Raw genomic sequence first — 13,340 nt, 5'->3', positions numbered from 1 at the left:
TTGTAGTTGCTGGGATTTATAGTTCACCTACAATTGAAAGGGGCTTTGAGTGAAATTTGCAAATGCTAAGCAAGGGATTTTGAATGAAATTAACAGCAAAAGAGAAACATACCCTTTCTCTGTAGAAAAGGAGAAGCAAGGAAGAAAATGTTTTTAAGAAACAAGATGTGACATGAGAGGTCGGGATTTGTGTTGTGGTTAAGTTCAAAGGTTGTGGTTAAGCACAGAGTCTGCAGGTACAAGAAGGTACTTTCCATCAAAAGGTCAAAGGAGAGGGTCTGGAAAGAGAGTACTTTCCATGACCTGTTACTTGAGTATAAAAGTCAGCAGAAACAGAGGAGGGGGTGGCAGTCACTTGAAGGGTAGCATCTGCGTATGCTGCCAGGCTGTCCGTCTTCTTCATGAAGAAACTAAAATAAACCTTGTTTTTTAATCTTTTTTGGGACTGTCTCCTTCCTTACGTGTTCCTGTGATGTGGATCTAAGAAGACCCAATTTAGGGTCTCTAACACAATCAAAGAGCATGTTTGCTCAAGGTTTATGTTTTGCTTTCTCATTTGACTGAAGATGAAGATGCCTTATTTTGTGTTACTTACAAAGACTATGTAAGTTTCTTGCTCTGTTTGTTTTCTGTATGCAACGTTGCAAGTTTGTGTTTCATCTCTGCTATTAAGAGTACAGATTTTTCTGTTCATTTCTACTCTTGTCTCTGTGTCTTGTGCATGGGACGTGGCTAAGATCCGCTTGCTGCGAAACAAAGGCTGCTCTCCTGGCCGAAGCCCAGCTCTGTGCTCTTTGAGAGCCGGACTTCCATCTACCCTCATCGATCTCAGGACGGAGGCTCGGCCTCCCCACCACAGACGGCGCGGGACAAGGCTTTTCGTTTTTAACCACACGAGTTTATTTAAAATAAAACGCAACACAGATGCAGGCTTTGCACACCGGTGTCTGTGATCGAACAAGCAATGCAAACAGGGAATCGGGGCCAAGTCAGAGTCTGTGTGGCTCTTTCGTCAAAACCGCATGGAACGAAACCTCGTCGGGACCCGCGGGTGCAACTCAAAACAGAGATGGTTCAACTCAAAAGGGGAGATGTCTATGAGGGGCAGAGCGTTCCTGGGCGCCGTCATCGCCCTCCTCTCCCAGGCAACCACACATCCCAAGCGAGGCGCCCTTCTGTCCAGTTCCCTCCCTTCCCCTCATCTCTGCTTGATATGTTGTCAGATAAAAGCAGCTGGGAAAGCAGGAGGAGCAGCAGCACCCATGGCGTTTCCCTTCCTCTACCCATCCACCCCAACCAATAAATAAATACTCCAAGTCTAACTCTTCTCTCCCCCACCCCGCCCACCCCAAGCGCCCCTCCTTGCAGCCACCCGCTGAGCTGGCTTCCAGTGCTGGGCTTGAACCCGTAGCCCACACACGGGTCGTATGCGGCAAGGAGGGGCGACGGCGCTTGGCCCGGCTCAGCATGAACACGACAGGCAAAGTGCTAGTGAAATCCAGTACGGAAAAATATACAACGCATTTGTCTCTCCATATAATACAAGTGATTGGGAGCGCTCACACCCAAGACAACTGAAATCAATAAATAAGGGAGATGGGGTAGGGTGGGATGGGATGGGATGAGACGAGGGGAGGGAGGGAGGCTGGGGCATCGGACCAGACCTCCAGACCACCCCCCTCGCCCCCACAGGCCTATTTACAGTGCGGATCGCCTCCCTCTACGGATGCCTATGGACCACAGGAGCTGGAAGTGGGGGGGGCGGGGGGTTCCCCGTGGGACTTGCAAACGGACAGAGATCACCTGGGCCTCTCGTGTCGGTAGAAACCTGTTATAATGTGTGACTGTGCAGGACGAGGCTGTACAATGCGAAACCGTAAATGTCCATGGTCAGTGAGGAGCGTGGGGGCGGTCTCTCTCATGGCGGGACAGCGAGCAAAGGGCGCGCACCAACAGGCGCACGCGCGGATGCACGCGGCTAGTACTCATCCTGGTCTTCCGGGTGGGGCTCTTCCAGTTCGTCGTCTTCTGGGGGGGCAAAACCTTCCTGCAAGGAGACGGGAACAACGTTGAGTGGTCCTCCAATAATAATAATAATCATAACAACAACAACAATGCATTTACGCTGATGACACTCAGCTGGTGTTTAACATCTATATGCAACCACTTGCTCAGCTGGTTCGAGGTTTTGGGCTTGAGTGTTATCAGTATGCCGATGACACTCAGCTGGTGCTGAAGATGGAAGGCCGACCGGACTCTGTACCTGATTGTTTCCCTCAGTGCCTCGAGGCCGTGACTGGATGGCTGCGTGCCAGCAGGTTGAGGGTGAATCCAGCAAAGATGGAGAGCCTATGGGTGGGTCAACCGGGCAGTGGGGATATCCAGCTGCCTACCCTAGGTGGCGAGGCGCTACGCCCGTCATCATTGGTCAAGAGTCTGGGAGTCCTTTTGGACCCTCTGCTGAGGATGGAGGCCCAGGTCTCTCTCCGCCGTGAGCAGAACCACCTTCTTTCTTTCCCCTGCGGCAGGCTAGATGGCTGGCCCCCTCCCTGTCCAGGGACGACCTAGCTACAGTGATCCAGACCACGGTCATCTCAAGACTGGACTACTGTAACGCCCTCTACATTGGCCTTCCTCTGTCGGTGATCTGGAAGCTCAAGTTGGTACAAAATGCAGCTGCTCGGCTTCTTGTGGGAATTCCGATGAGATGCCACATCACCCCAATCTGACTACAGCTGCATTGGTTACCCATTGAGCACCGGATCACTTTCAAAGGGATGGGACTCACCTTGAAGGCCTTGCATTACTGGGGCCGATGTACCTGAGGGACCGCCTCTCCCCCTCCAACCCCAGAGATCCCTCCATTCTGAGGACCAAGATTTGTTGGAAATTCCCCGTGTCAAGACCTTGCGTCTAACAGCAACCAGGCGCAGAGCCTTCACAGCAGTGGCACCATCACTCTGGAATACTCTGCCACCTGAAGTCCGTGCCTTGCGGGACTTACCAGCTTTCCGCAAGGCATGTAAGACATACCTGTTTCGACATACCTGTTTTTTGATTGTTGATTTGCTGTTTTTAAATAGTTTTAAATAGTTTTTCAATTGTGTTAGATTTTAGCCTGTTCTTGTAAGCCACTCCGAGCCCCAGGGGAGTGGCCGCATATATGTTTGAATTATAAATAAATAAATAAATAAATAAATGAATTTATATTCCGCTCCCCAAGGGGACTCAGAGCAGATTGAAGCTTCTATAGAAACATAGACAAACATTAAATGCCTTGGTACAATGAGACAGAAATTCAAAGGCAAAGGCTTCCCCTTTCATCTCCGGCTCTGGGGGAGGTGTTCATCTCCATTTCCACGCCAAGGAGCCGGCATTGTCCATAGACACCTCCTGGTCGAGTGGCCGGCATGACTTATTGGAGCACCTGTTTGCCTTCCCGCCAAGGGAAGGCAATTGATCTACTCATATTTGCATGTTTTCGAACTGCTAGGCTGGCAGGAGCTGGGGCTAACGGCATGAGCTCACACCGACCCGTGGTTTCGAACTGCCAACCTTCAAGTCGGCGATTCAGCAGTACAAGGGTTTATAAAAGCACTTTATACTGATTTAAAGACTGTATTGTCGAAGGCTTTCATGGCTGGAATCACTAGGTTCTTGTGGGTTTTTTTGGGCTATATGGCCATGTTCTAGAGGCATTTTCTCCTTAAGGCACATCTTAACATCTCTCAACAAAAGATTCCCCCAGGCTCAGCCATGCCTTCGAATGCTAATGAAGGTGGTCAGTTGAAGCACTCACACCTAGCTCCAACAGACAAAAGTCCTTTGTCCCACCCTGGTCATTCCACAGATATATAAACCCATTTTCCCAGTTCCAACAGACCTCACTACCTCTGACGATGCTTGCCATAGATGCAGGCAAAACGTCAGGAGAGAATGCCTCTAGACCATGGCCATATAGCCCAAAAAAACCTACAACAACCCAAGAAATCAAATGTTGGAGCGAGGTGTGAATTGTTTGATTAGCATTTGATGGCCTAGCAGTTCTTTGGTGTGGCCTGTTAACAAGTCGCCTACGGGCTGAGAGAGAGCGGTATACAAATGAAGTAAATAATAAATAAACAACCACCATGTCAGACTACACAGAGAAGCCATTGAAATCCACAAGAAGCATGTGGACAATTTGGACAGAAAGGAGGAAACCATGAAAATGAACAAAATCTGGCTACCAGTATTAAAAAAAACTCTAAAATTAGAACAGCTAAACAACAGAGAGGAAACAAACAAGGACATCTAATCACCTCTCAACAGGAGCTGTCTTCATAGACCTGTCAGCAGCCTATGATACTGTGAACCACCGCCTCCTCCTGAGAAAAATGTATAATATCACAAAGGACTACCACCTCACCCGCCTCATAGGAAACCTGCTACAAAACAGGAGCTTTTTTGTTGAGTTCCAGGGCCAGAGAAGCAGATGGCGGAAACAGAAGAACGGCCTGCCTCAGGGGAGCGTGCTTGCTCCATCCATGTTCAACATCTACACAAATGACCAGCCACTGCCAGAAGGGACAGAGAGTTTCATCTATGCTGACGATCGTGCCATTACTGCTCAAGCAGGGAGCTTTGATATGGTAGAACAGAAGCTCTCCGAAGCTCTAGGTGCTCTTACTGCCTATTACAGGGAAAACCACCTGATCCCTAATCCATCTAAAACACAGACATGCGCCTTTCACCTTAAGAACAGACAAGCGTCCCGAGCTCTGAGGATTACCTGGGAAGGAATCCCACTGGAGCATTGCAGCGCACCCAAATACCTGGGAGTCACTTTGGACCGTGCTCTGACCTACAAGAAGCACTGCCTGAACATCAAACAAAAAGTGGGCGCTAGAAACAACATCATACGAAAGCTGACTGGCACAACCTGGGGATCACAACCAGACACAGTGAAGACATCTGCCCTTGCGCTATGCTACTCTGCTGCTGAGTACGCATGCCCAGTGTGGAACACATCTCATCACACTAAAACAGTGGATGTGGCTCTTAATGAGACATGCCGCATTATCACGGGGTGTCTGCGACCCACACCACTGGAGAAATTACACTGCTTAGCCGGTATTGCACCACCTGACATCCGCCGGGAAGTAGCAGCCAATAGTGAAAGGACCAAGGCAGAGACATCTCCAGCTCATCCCCTGTTTGGGTATCAGCCAGCACGTCAACGACTTAAATCAAGACATAGTTTTCTTAGAACTACAGAGACACTCGCTGGAACACCCCAGCAAGAGAGAGTCCAAAAGTGGCAGGCCCAAACCCAGCACCTCAATTCATGGGTGATACCAGATGAGAGACTCCCCCCTGGGCACTCAGAAGACTGGGCGACTTGGAAGGCGCTGAACAGATTGCGCTCTGGCACCACGAGATGCAGAGCCAATCTTAAGAAATGGGGCTACAGGGTGGAATCCTCGGCATGCGAGTGCGGAGAAGAACAAACCACTGACCACCTGCTGCAATGCACCCTGAGCCCTGCCACATGCACGATGGAGGACCTTCTTGCGGCAACCCCAGAGGCACTCCAAGTGGCCAGATACTGGTCAAAGGACATTTAACCAAATACCAAATTTACAAAATCTGTGTGGTTTTTTTTTCTTTCTTTTTTTCTTCTTTTTCTTTTTAATCTCTGTGTTTGTTTTGCTCTGTTGGAATTGTAATACAATGGTTGCTGATGACACGATAAATAAATAAATAACCTCTCAACAAAAGATTGCTCCAGGCACTGCCAGGCCATTAAATGCTAATCAAGGTGGTCAGTTGAAACATTCACACCTAGCTCCAGCAGACAAGAGTCCTTTGTCCCACCCTGGTCATTCCACAGATATATAAACCCATTTTCCTATTTCCAACAGACCTCACTACCTCTGAGGATGCTTGCCACAGATGCAGGCGAAACGTCAGGAGAGAATGCCTCTAGACCATGGCCATATAGCCCGAAAAAACCCACAAGAACCTAGTAATTTAAGACTGCCTGCACATTTCTACCAATGCCCCATCTCCTCTTTATTGTTCATGCCCAGCATTATTTTTTAAACCTCAATTACATTTGGCCCAGCCATAGTTTTTTAAATGTGTCTTGTGCTTTTGTTTATGTTTATACTATTTGTGTATGAGATTTATTTTAATTGTTTTGCTTTGTATTGTTGTTATTGCTTGTATTGTTGTATTGTGGGCTCGACCTCATGTAAGTCGCACTGAGTCCCTTGGGGTAGCAGGGTATAAATAAAGTATTATTATTATTATTATTATTATTATTATTATTATTATTACTGCAGCCAAATCAAAGGACAGCAGCAGACCATTGGACCCCAGGAGACTCTTGTTATTTTATTTATTTACTATATTTATATACCACCCCTCTCAGCCCGCAGGCAACTCAGCACGATTTACAGTAAACATTAAAGACATAAAATACAATTAAAACCGTTAATTCAAATTAAAAAAAACACATAAACAGTCAATATCAATAAAACATGTATCAGTTTGAGTCTCCTAGTTAAAAGCGTTATCCAATAGTTGGGTTGTTGTAAAGTTTTTCGGGCTATATGGCCATGGTCTAGAGGCATTCTCTCCTGACCTTTCGCCTGCATCTATGGCAAGCACCCTCAGAGGTAGTGAAGTCTGTTGGAACTAGGAAAAAGGGTTTATATATCTGTGGAATGACCAAGGTGGGACAAAGGACTATTGTCTGTTGGAGCTAGGTGTGAATGTTTCAACTGACCACCTTGATTAGCATATAATGGCCTGGCAGTGCCTGGAGCAAACTTTTGTTGAGAGGTGATTAGATGTCCTTTGTCCCACCCTGGTCATTCCACAGATATATAAACCCATTTTTCCTACTTCCAACAGACCTCACTACCTCTGAGGATGCTTGCCATAGATGCAGGCGAAACGTCAGGAGAAAATGCCTCTAGAACATGGCCATATAGCCCGAAAAAACCTACAACAACCCAGTGATTCCAGCCATGAAAGCCTTCGACAATACATATTCACACCTAGCTCCAGCAGACAAGAGTTCCTTGTCCCACCCTGGTCATTCCACAGATATATAAACCCAATTTTCCTAGTTCCAACAGACCTCACTACCTCTGAGGATGCTTGCCATAGATGCAGGCGAAACATCAGGAGAAAATGCCTCTAGAACATGGCCATATAGCCCAAAAAAACCTACAACAACCCAGGTTCCAGCCATGGAAGCCTTCGACAATACATTATCCAATAGTGTCGTCCAGTCGTTCCATTTCTTTTTCTCTATGTCTGTTATATTGCATCTGCAAATGCCTGCTCAAAAGCCAAGTCTTGGCTTTCTTTCGGAATGTCAAAAGGGAAGGGGGTGATCTAATATCCTTAGGGAGGGAGTTCCATAGTCGAGGGGCCACCACTGAGAAGGCCCTGTCTCTCGTCCTTGCCAGACGTACTTGTGACAAAGACGGGATCGAAGTTAGAAGTCAGAGAGGGAGCCATTATCCCTTCAGAATGGGCCACCGAGGCAGGCGCCCCCCCCCCCCCTCTTGACCTGGCTTTCCCCTCTCCCTCCCTCTTTCCACCCCCGGCACTGACCTCTGTGGCGTACAGGATGCCGATGATGCCTGCAACGATGGGGCTGCTCTCGCTCTCGTGCTCCTGGCAAATCAACTCGATGTCCCGCAATTTGCTGAAGTAGAAGTCGCGCTCCTTTTCCAGGCCATCCACCGTCAACTTCAGGTCCATCAACTGCAACACCAGAAAAAAAGGAGAGGTTTGAGAAGGGAAGGCCTTTCTCCATGGACCCTGCCAAGCCAGTCCCAGGCCGGCCCTTGTGATTGGGAGCTCTCTGGACATGTGGCAGTATGCAGGATGAGCACAAGCTATGGGACTGCTAGCGGGATCATCTATAAGATCTCATATCACACCGATTCTGCAACAACTGCATTGGCTACCAATAGAACATGGGATCGAATGAACAACAACAACAACAGAACATGGGATCTCTTACAAGATTCTGATCCTGACATTTAGAGCTCAAAATGGCCAAGGACCTTTATATCTTAGGGACCGCCTCATTCCTTTTCTCCATCTAATTTGCCAAATCGTCACTGTTGAATGTTTTTATGTTGAATGTTTTTATATTTTGAAAATGCTATTTTATTGTCAAAAGGCTTTCATGGCTGGAATCACTAGGTTCTTGTGGGTTTTTTCGGGCTATAGAGCCATGTTCTAGAGGCATTTCTCCTGACGTTTCACCTGCATCTATGGCAAGCATCCTCAGAGGTTGAGAAGGTCTGTTGGAAGTAGGAAAAATGGGTATATATATCTGTGGAATGGCTGGGGTGGGGCAAGGAGCTCTTCCCTGCTGCAGTTAGGTGTGAATGTTTAGCTGATCACCTTCATTAGCATTTGAAGGCCTGCCTGAGTCTGGGAAAATCTGTTGCTGGGAGGTGTTAATCTGTGCCTGGTTTTTTCCTCTCTGTTTCCTCTCTGAAAAAACCAGGCACAGATTAACACCTCCCAGCAACAGATTTTCCCAGGCTTAGGCAGGCCTTCAAATGCTAATGAAGGTGATCAGCTAAACATTCACACCTAACTGCAGCAGGGAAGAGCTCCTTGCCCCACCCCAGCCATTCCACAGATATATATACCCATTTTTCCTACTTCCAACAGACCTTCTCAACCTCTGAGGATGCTTGCCATAGATGCAGGCGAAACGTCAGGAGAAATGCCTCTAGAACATGGCTCTATAGCCCGAAAAAACCCACAAGAACCTAATGCTATTTTAGATTGTATGTCGCTCGGAGCACCTTGGTGGAGAGCGACTAATTAAGAAATAAAGTGAAGTGAAGTGAAGTGATTGAGAAGTGGTTCCAGAAGCCCTAAACAGTTCAGGTCCAGGCTATTTATCTAACTGCATCTCTGTCATGAAAATATCATTGCAGAGTTGACAAATGTGAATTTAATATGATGTGTGGGAATGAATGGAAGAATGGATGAATGGACACCAATTCTAAAAAACCAAGGCCTGCAATGACTAGTTACCTGGTTGCTGGACTGTAATTAAAAGTTGCTAATGACAGCTGAAAAAGTAAACTCTGATAAGATCTGGACATTGATAAGATAAATGTTTACAATGTTAAGAAGGAAGTCAACGTAAGATCAACACCAATCAAGAAGATCAACATCTGGCCAGGAAACTGAGATGGAGCCAGGATGGAAGATGCCTATCCTTATTTTTCATCTTTGGGACAACATCAGCAGAATCTACGATCACCCGCGGACACCCTGCTCTCGCTCCCGTCAACAGCACAGATGCGCCTGGCGGGGACGAGAGACAGGGCCTTCTCGGCTGTGGCTCCCCGCATATGGAACACACTCCCAAATGAGGTAAGATCCGCTCCCTCCTTCCTGGCTTTTAGAAAAAAAATAAAATCATGCTTTTGGGAGCAGGCCTTCGGGCAGTAGAAGTAAATGTATGCAGCATTTCAGAAAGACAATGACTGGAACGGCAATTTGACAGACGAGACTGTTTTATGGTTTTAATTATTGTTTAATTGCTTATGGATGTATTGTTTTAATTTGATTTATGTCTAACTGTAGTGTATAATTGTAATTGTAATTGTACTGGCATTGAATTTTGCCATTATTTATATGTAAACCGCTTTGAGTCCCCTTGGGGTGAGAAAAGTGGTATGCAAATACTGTAAATAAAAAATAAAAAATATTCCTATAAAAGACTCAATGTAATAATGTTCAAAGTGTGACAGACGCTATCCTTATTTGGATAGGAAGATGTCTATCATTAATTTTCAACTTTGGGATGACAGCAGCAGCATATTCCTATAAAAGACTCAGTCTAATAATGCTCAAAGTGTGGCAGACCTGAGGAGTCTGGCTCACCCGCCATGCTCTGCTCTCATGGGAAGGTGAGAGATAGTGTACCATGGAGTGGCAGATTTGCATGGGAGCAGACTGGTCACTTTGGGGCTTCTTTCTCAAGGGAAGAGGAAGAAGTGCCCTTTTGGAGTCTTAGATTTTGTGCAGGGAGTCAGGTTCTGCTGTATGGAAAACACAGATCTGGTCCTTGGCATTGTGCTTAGGGAAGAAGTTTTGGCATTTTGGCGTTATGGAAGTTTGGAACTATACATTGGCAGTCCACAGGGAAGCAGGATCTGGCCTAACAGGTGCTTCTCCAAGGAGGGAGAAAATGATATGGTAATATTTGAATGCCTGAGGATGAATGCGTGTACATGTGCTGTGAATGTTGAGTGAAAATGTAATTCCCCTCTGTTTGTTTGTTAGCCATGTAATTATAAATCCAATGTAGTTGCATAGAATCTATATGTCTGTCTGTCCAATGTCATTCTTTGACTAAATGTTCTTCTGTAATCTGATGTAACCTCTCACACTGGAAATTGCAATAAAAAGAACCTATGCTTCAAATCATTGAAAAGTCATTCATGACATCCCTTCCTACCCCTTTCTCCTCAGAAGCTAAATATGTTTTTATTCAAACAGGCCTTTGAGAGCTAGATTACAGAACAACAGGCTGTGTGTATGAAGTGTTGGGCTGTAATTTTACTTCTTTACTGCTATGTGGGTTTTTAATGTGTTTTATAGCTGCAAGCAAGAGTCCAAAAGTGGCAGGCTCAAACCCAGAACCTCAACCAATGGCTGATACCCAATGAGAGACTCCCCCCTGGGCACACAGGACTGGGCGACTTGGAAGGCGCTGAACAGACTGCGCTCTGGCACCACGAGATGCAGAGCCAAACTTAAGAAATGGGGCCACAAAGTGGAATCCTCGACATGCGAGTATGGAGAAGAGCAAACCACTGACCACCTGCTGCAATGCAACCTGAGCCCTGCCACATGCACAAGGGAGGACCTTCTGATAGCATTACCAGAGGCACTCCAAGTGGCCAGATAGTGGTCAAAGGGCATTTAATAGAATGCCAAGTTTGTAAACTTTGTGGGGGTTTTAAAAATACAATACAACTGTTTTGTTCACTCCTGATACAATAAATCTATATAAATAAAAATGTCATGTTCGTTTGTGGGATTAACAGAACCCAAAAACCACTGGACGAATTGAAACCAAATTTGGACACAAGACACCTAACAACCCAATGTATGTCCTTCACTAAAAAAAAACTGATTTTGTCATTTGGGAGTTGTAGTTGCTGGGATTTATAGTTCACCTACAATCAAAGAGCATTCTGAACCCCACTAATGACGGAATTGAACCAAACTTGGCACACAGATCTCCCATGACCAACAGAAAATAGTGGAAGGGTGTGGTGGGCAGTTTTGGAATTGTAGTTCACCTACATCCAGAGATCACTGTGGACTCAAACAATGATGGATCTGGTCCAAACTCTACACGAATACTCAATATGCCCAAATGTGAACACTGGTGGAGTTTGAGGAAAATAGAATCTTGTCATTTGGGAGTTGTAGTTGCTGGGATTTATAATTCACCTACAATCACAGAGCATTCAGAACCCCACGAACAACAGAATTGCGCCAAACCTCTCACACAGAACCCCCATGTGGGCCACAGCAACACGTGGCAGGGGACGATAAGTAAATTTATTTATTTATTTATTTATTTATTTATTTACAGTTCTTATATTCCGCCCTTCTCACCCCGCAGGGGACTCAGGGCAGATTACAGTAAACACATATATGGCAAACATTCAATGCCAGTTTGACAAACAACGTTTAACAGACAAATACACCGAGGCTATTTAACTTTTTTTCTGGCCACCAGGGGAGCTGCTGCTTTTCATCGTCCATCAACGACACCGATGAAGTTCTTCCGCATTCCACATTCCCCGGAGTCTTCTTTCTTTATGGCCTCATAAATTAGTTAAATTTAGCCTCCCACACAAGGTGGTACCTTATTTTCCTACTTGACAGATGCAACTGTCTTTCGGGTTGCAAAGGTCGACAACGGGCTACACAATGGCTGGACACCCACTCCAACCTGGGCTGGCTTCGAACTCATGACCTTTTGGTCAGAGTGATCTTAATGCAGCTGACACTCAGCCAGCTGCTTTTAATCATGATTTTTAAAATAACAGTTATACCATTCTTTTTATAACTTCTGTAAGCTAATATTTTAGCTTAGTCTTAAAATTAGCACAAGCCAGCTTGAATCTTATCTCTGGAGGAAGGTGGGATATATAGTTCATTCAGTAAGAGAAGATAAAGAGGTGCAGGTGGCTGCTGTGCCCAAGGGAGGAGGAGGAGGAGGCCCCTCTCCCTGTTTCTTCCCAAAGGCACACTCTTCAGACAGAAGGGGAAAGGCAGGGGAACTCCACGGTCCCAGATGGGCCTTCTGGCCTCAGGTTCCTTCCGTCTCCCTAAGCTGGGCCTGCTCCACAGGGATGTTGTGAGCCTCCCAACTCCATGTTCCTTACAGAAACACAAAACAGCAGGCTACCAAAAGATGCTCTGGTTCACCCCAACATTGCCTGGGCTCCCCAACATTCCTGCATCACATTGCAGGAATAAAGGGGGTTGTTGTTGTCCCAACCAGCAGCAGGGATTTGGGGCAGAAGGGAGCCTCCTTCCAAAACAGGCACAGGCACAGGCTCACTTGTGTGTGTTGTCACAACTCAGAATAGATTCACCTTCCTCAGAACAATACCACACACCAAGGTTTTGTAGTTTATTGAAGAAAAAGCAAAATCATAAACATAGAAATAAGGTTGCAAAAGTTCAATAGCCAAAATAGAGTCTTAAATGCAAAGGCAGAATAACACAAAGTATAATCCACAAGCATTGGTCAAACAAGAATCCAGGGCAGCATGACAAAGTCCCCCGAACAAGATCAAAACCAAAATCCCAAAGAGCCAAAAGCTTTCCCCAAAAGCCGAGGCAATTCCAGAGAAGTTAACAGGGTGTAAGCAAAGTTGCACTGACAAAGGGTTGACTTCAATCAGATCGTTAAATATGCTTTCCTAGCATGAAAGCATTACGTTGACCTCAAACTTCCCAATTGTTAGCAAGGCAAGCACTTCAGCGTAACCTTAACTGCTAACGGTACTCCCTAACCAAATCCCCATCACCTTCAAGGTTGAATAACTCATTATCCTGGGACTGGCCAGCCTGGGAATCGTCAGGCACTGAGCTCACAGATGGAGCGGTCGACTCCTCCACCTGCAGCTGTGAAGTTTCTCTTAAATCATGACTATCTTGTAAAACAACATTCCTTTCTCTGGGAAACAGAAACACCGTCTAGTCTTCAGTATCAATACTGTCTGCCTCAACAACAGGGACATGTTCAGAAATCTGTAACCCATCATCCTCCT

At 46.1% G+C, this 13,340-nt stretch overlaps 1 protein-coding gene across 4 annotated transcripts in view; it reads right to left on the bottom strand.

The window, feature by feature from the left end:
* Window positions 1–876: 876 nt before the first annotated feature.
* Window positions 877–13,340, bottom strand: part of MAPRE3 (microtubule associated protein RP/EB family member 3) — a 70,870-nt gene continuing 58,406 nt past the window's right edge. For all 4 annotated transcript variants that reach the window (XM_060754786.2, XM_060754785.2, XM_060754783.2 and 1 more), the window contains exons 6-7: window positions 7,612–7,764; window positions 877–2,047 (exon numbers count right to left, since the gene is read on the bottom strand). In XM_060754786.2, the coding sequence (XP_060610769.1) occupies window positions 1,979–2,047; window positions 7,612–7,764 (222 nt within the window). In that variant the 3' untranslated portion in view covers window positions 877–1,978. The remainder of the gene's footprint in view (window positions 2,048–7,611; window positions 7,765–13,340) is intronic.

Source organism: Anolis sagrei, chromosome 1 (assembly GCF_037176765.1).
Source record: "Anolis sagrei isolate rAnoSag1 chromosome 1, rAnoSag1.mat, whole genome shotgun sequence".
NCBI lineage: Eukaryota > Metazoa > Chordata > Lepidosauria > Squamata > Dactyloidae > Anolis > Anolis sagrei.
The sequence above is the reverse complement of the archived record's forward strand: the minus strand, read 5'-3'. Positions and strand labels throughout refer to the sequence as shown.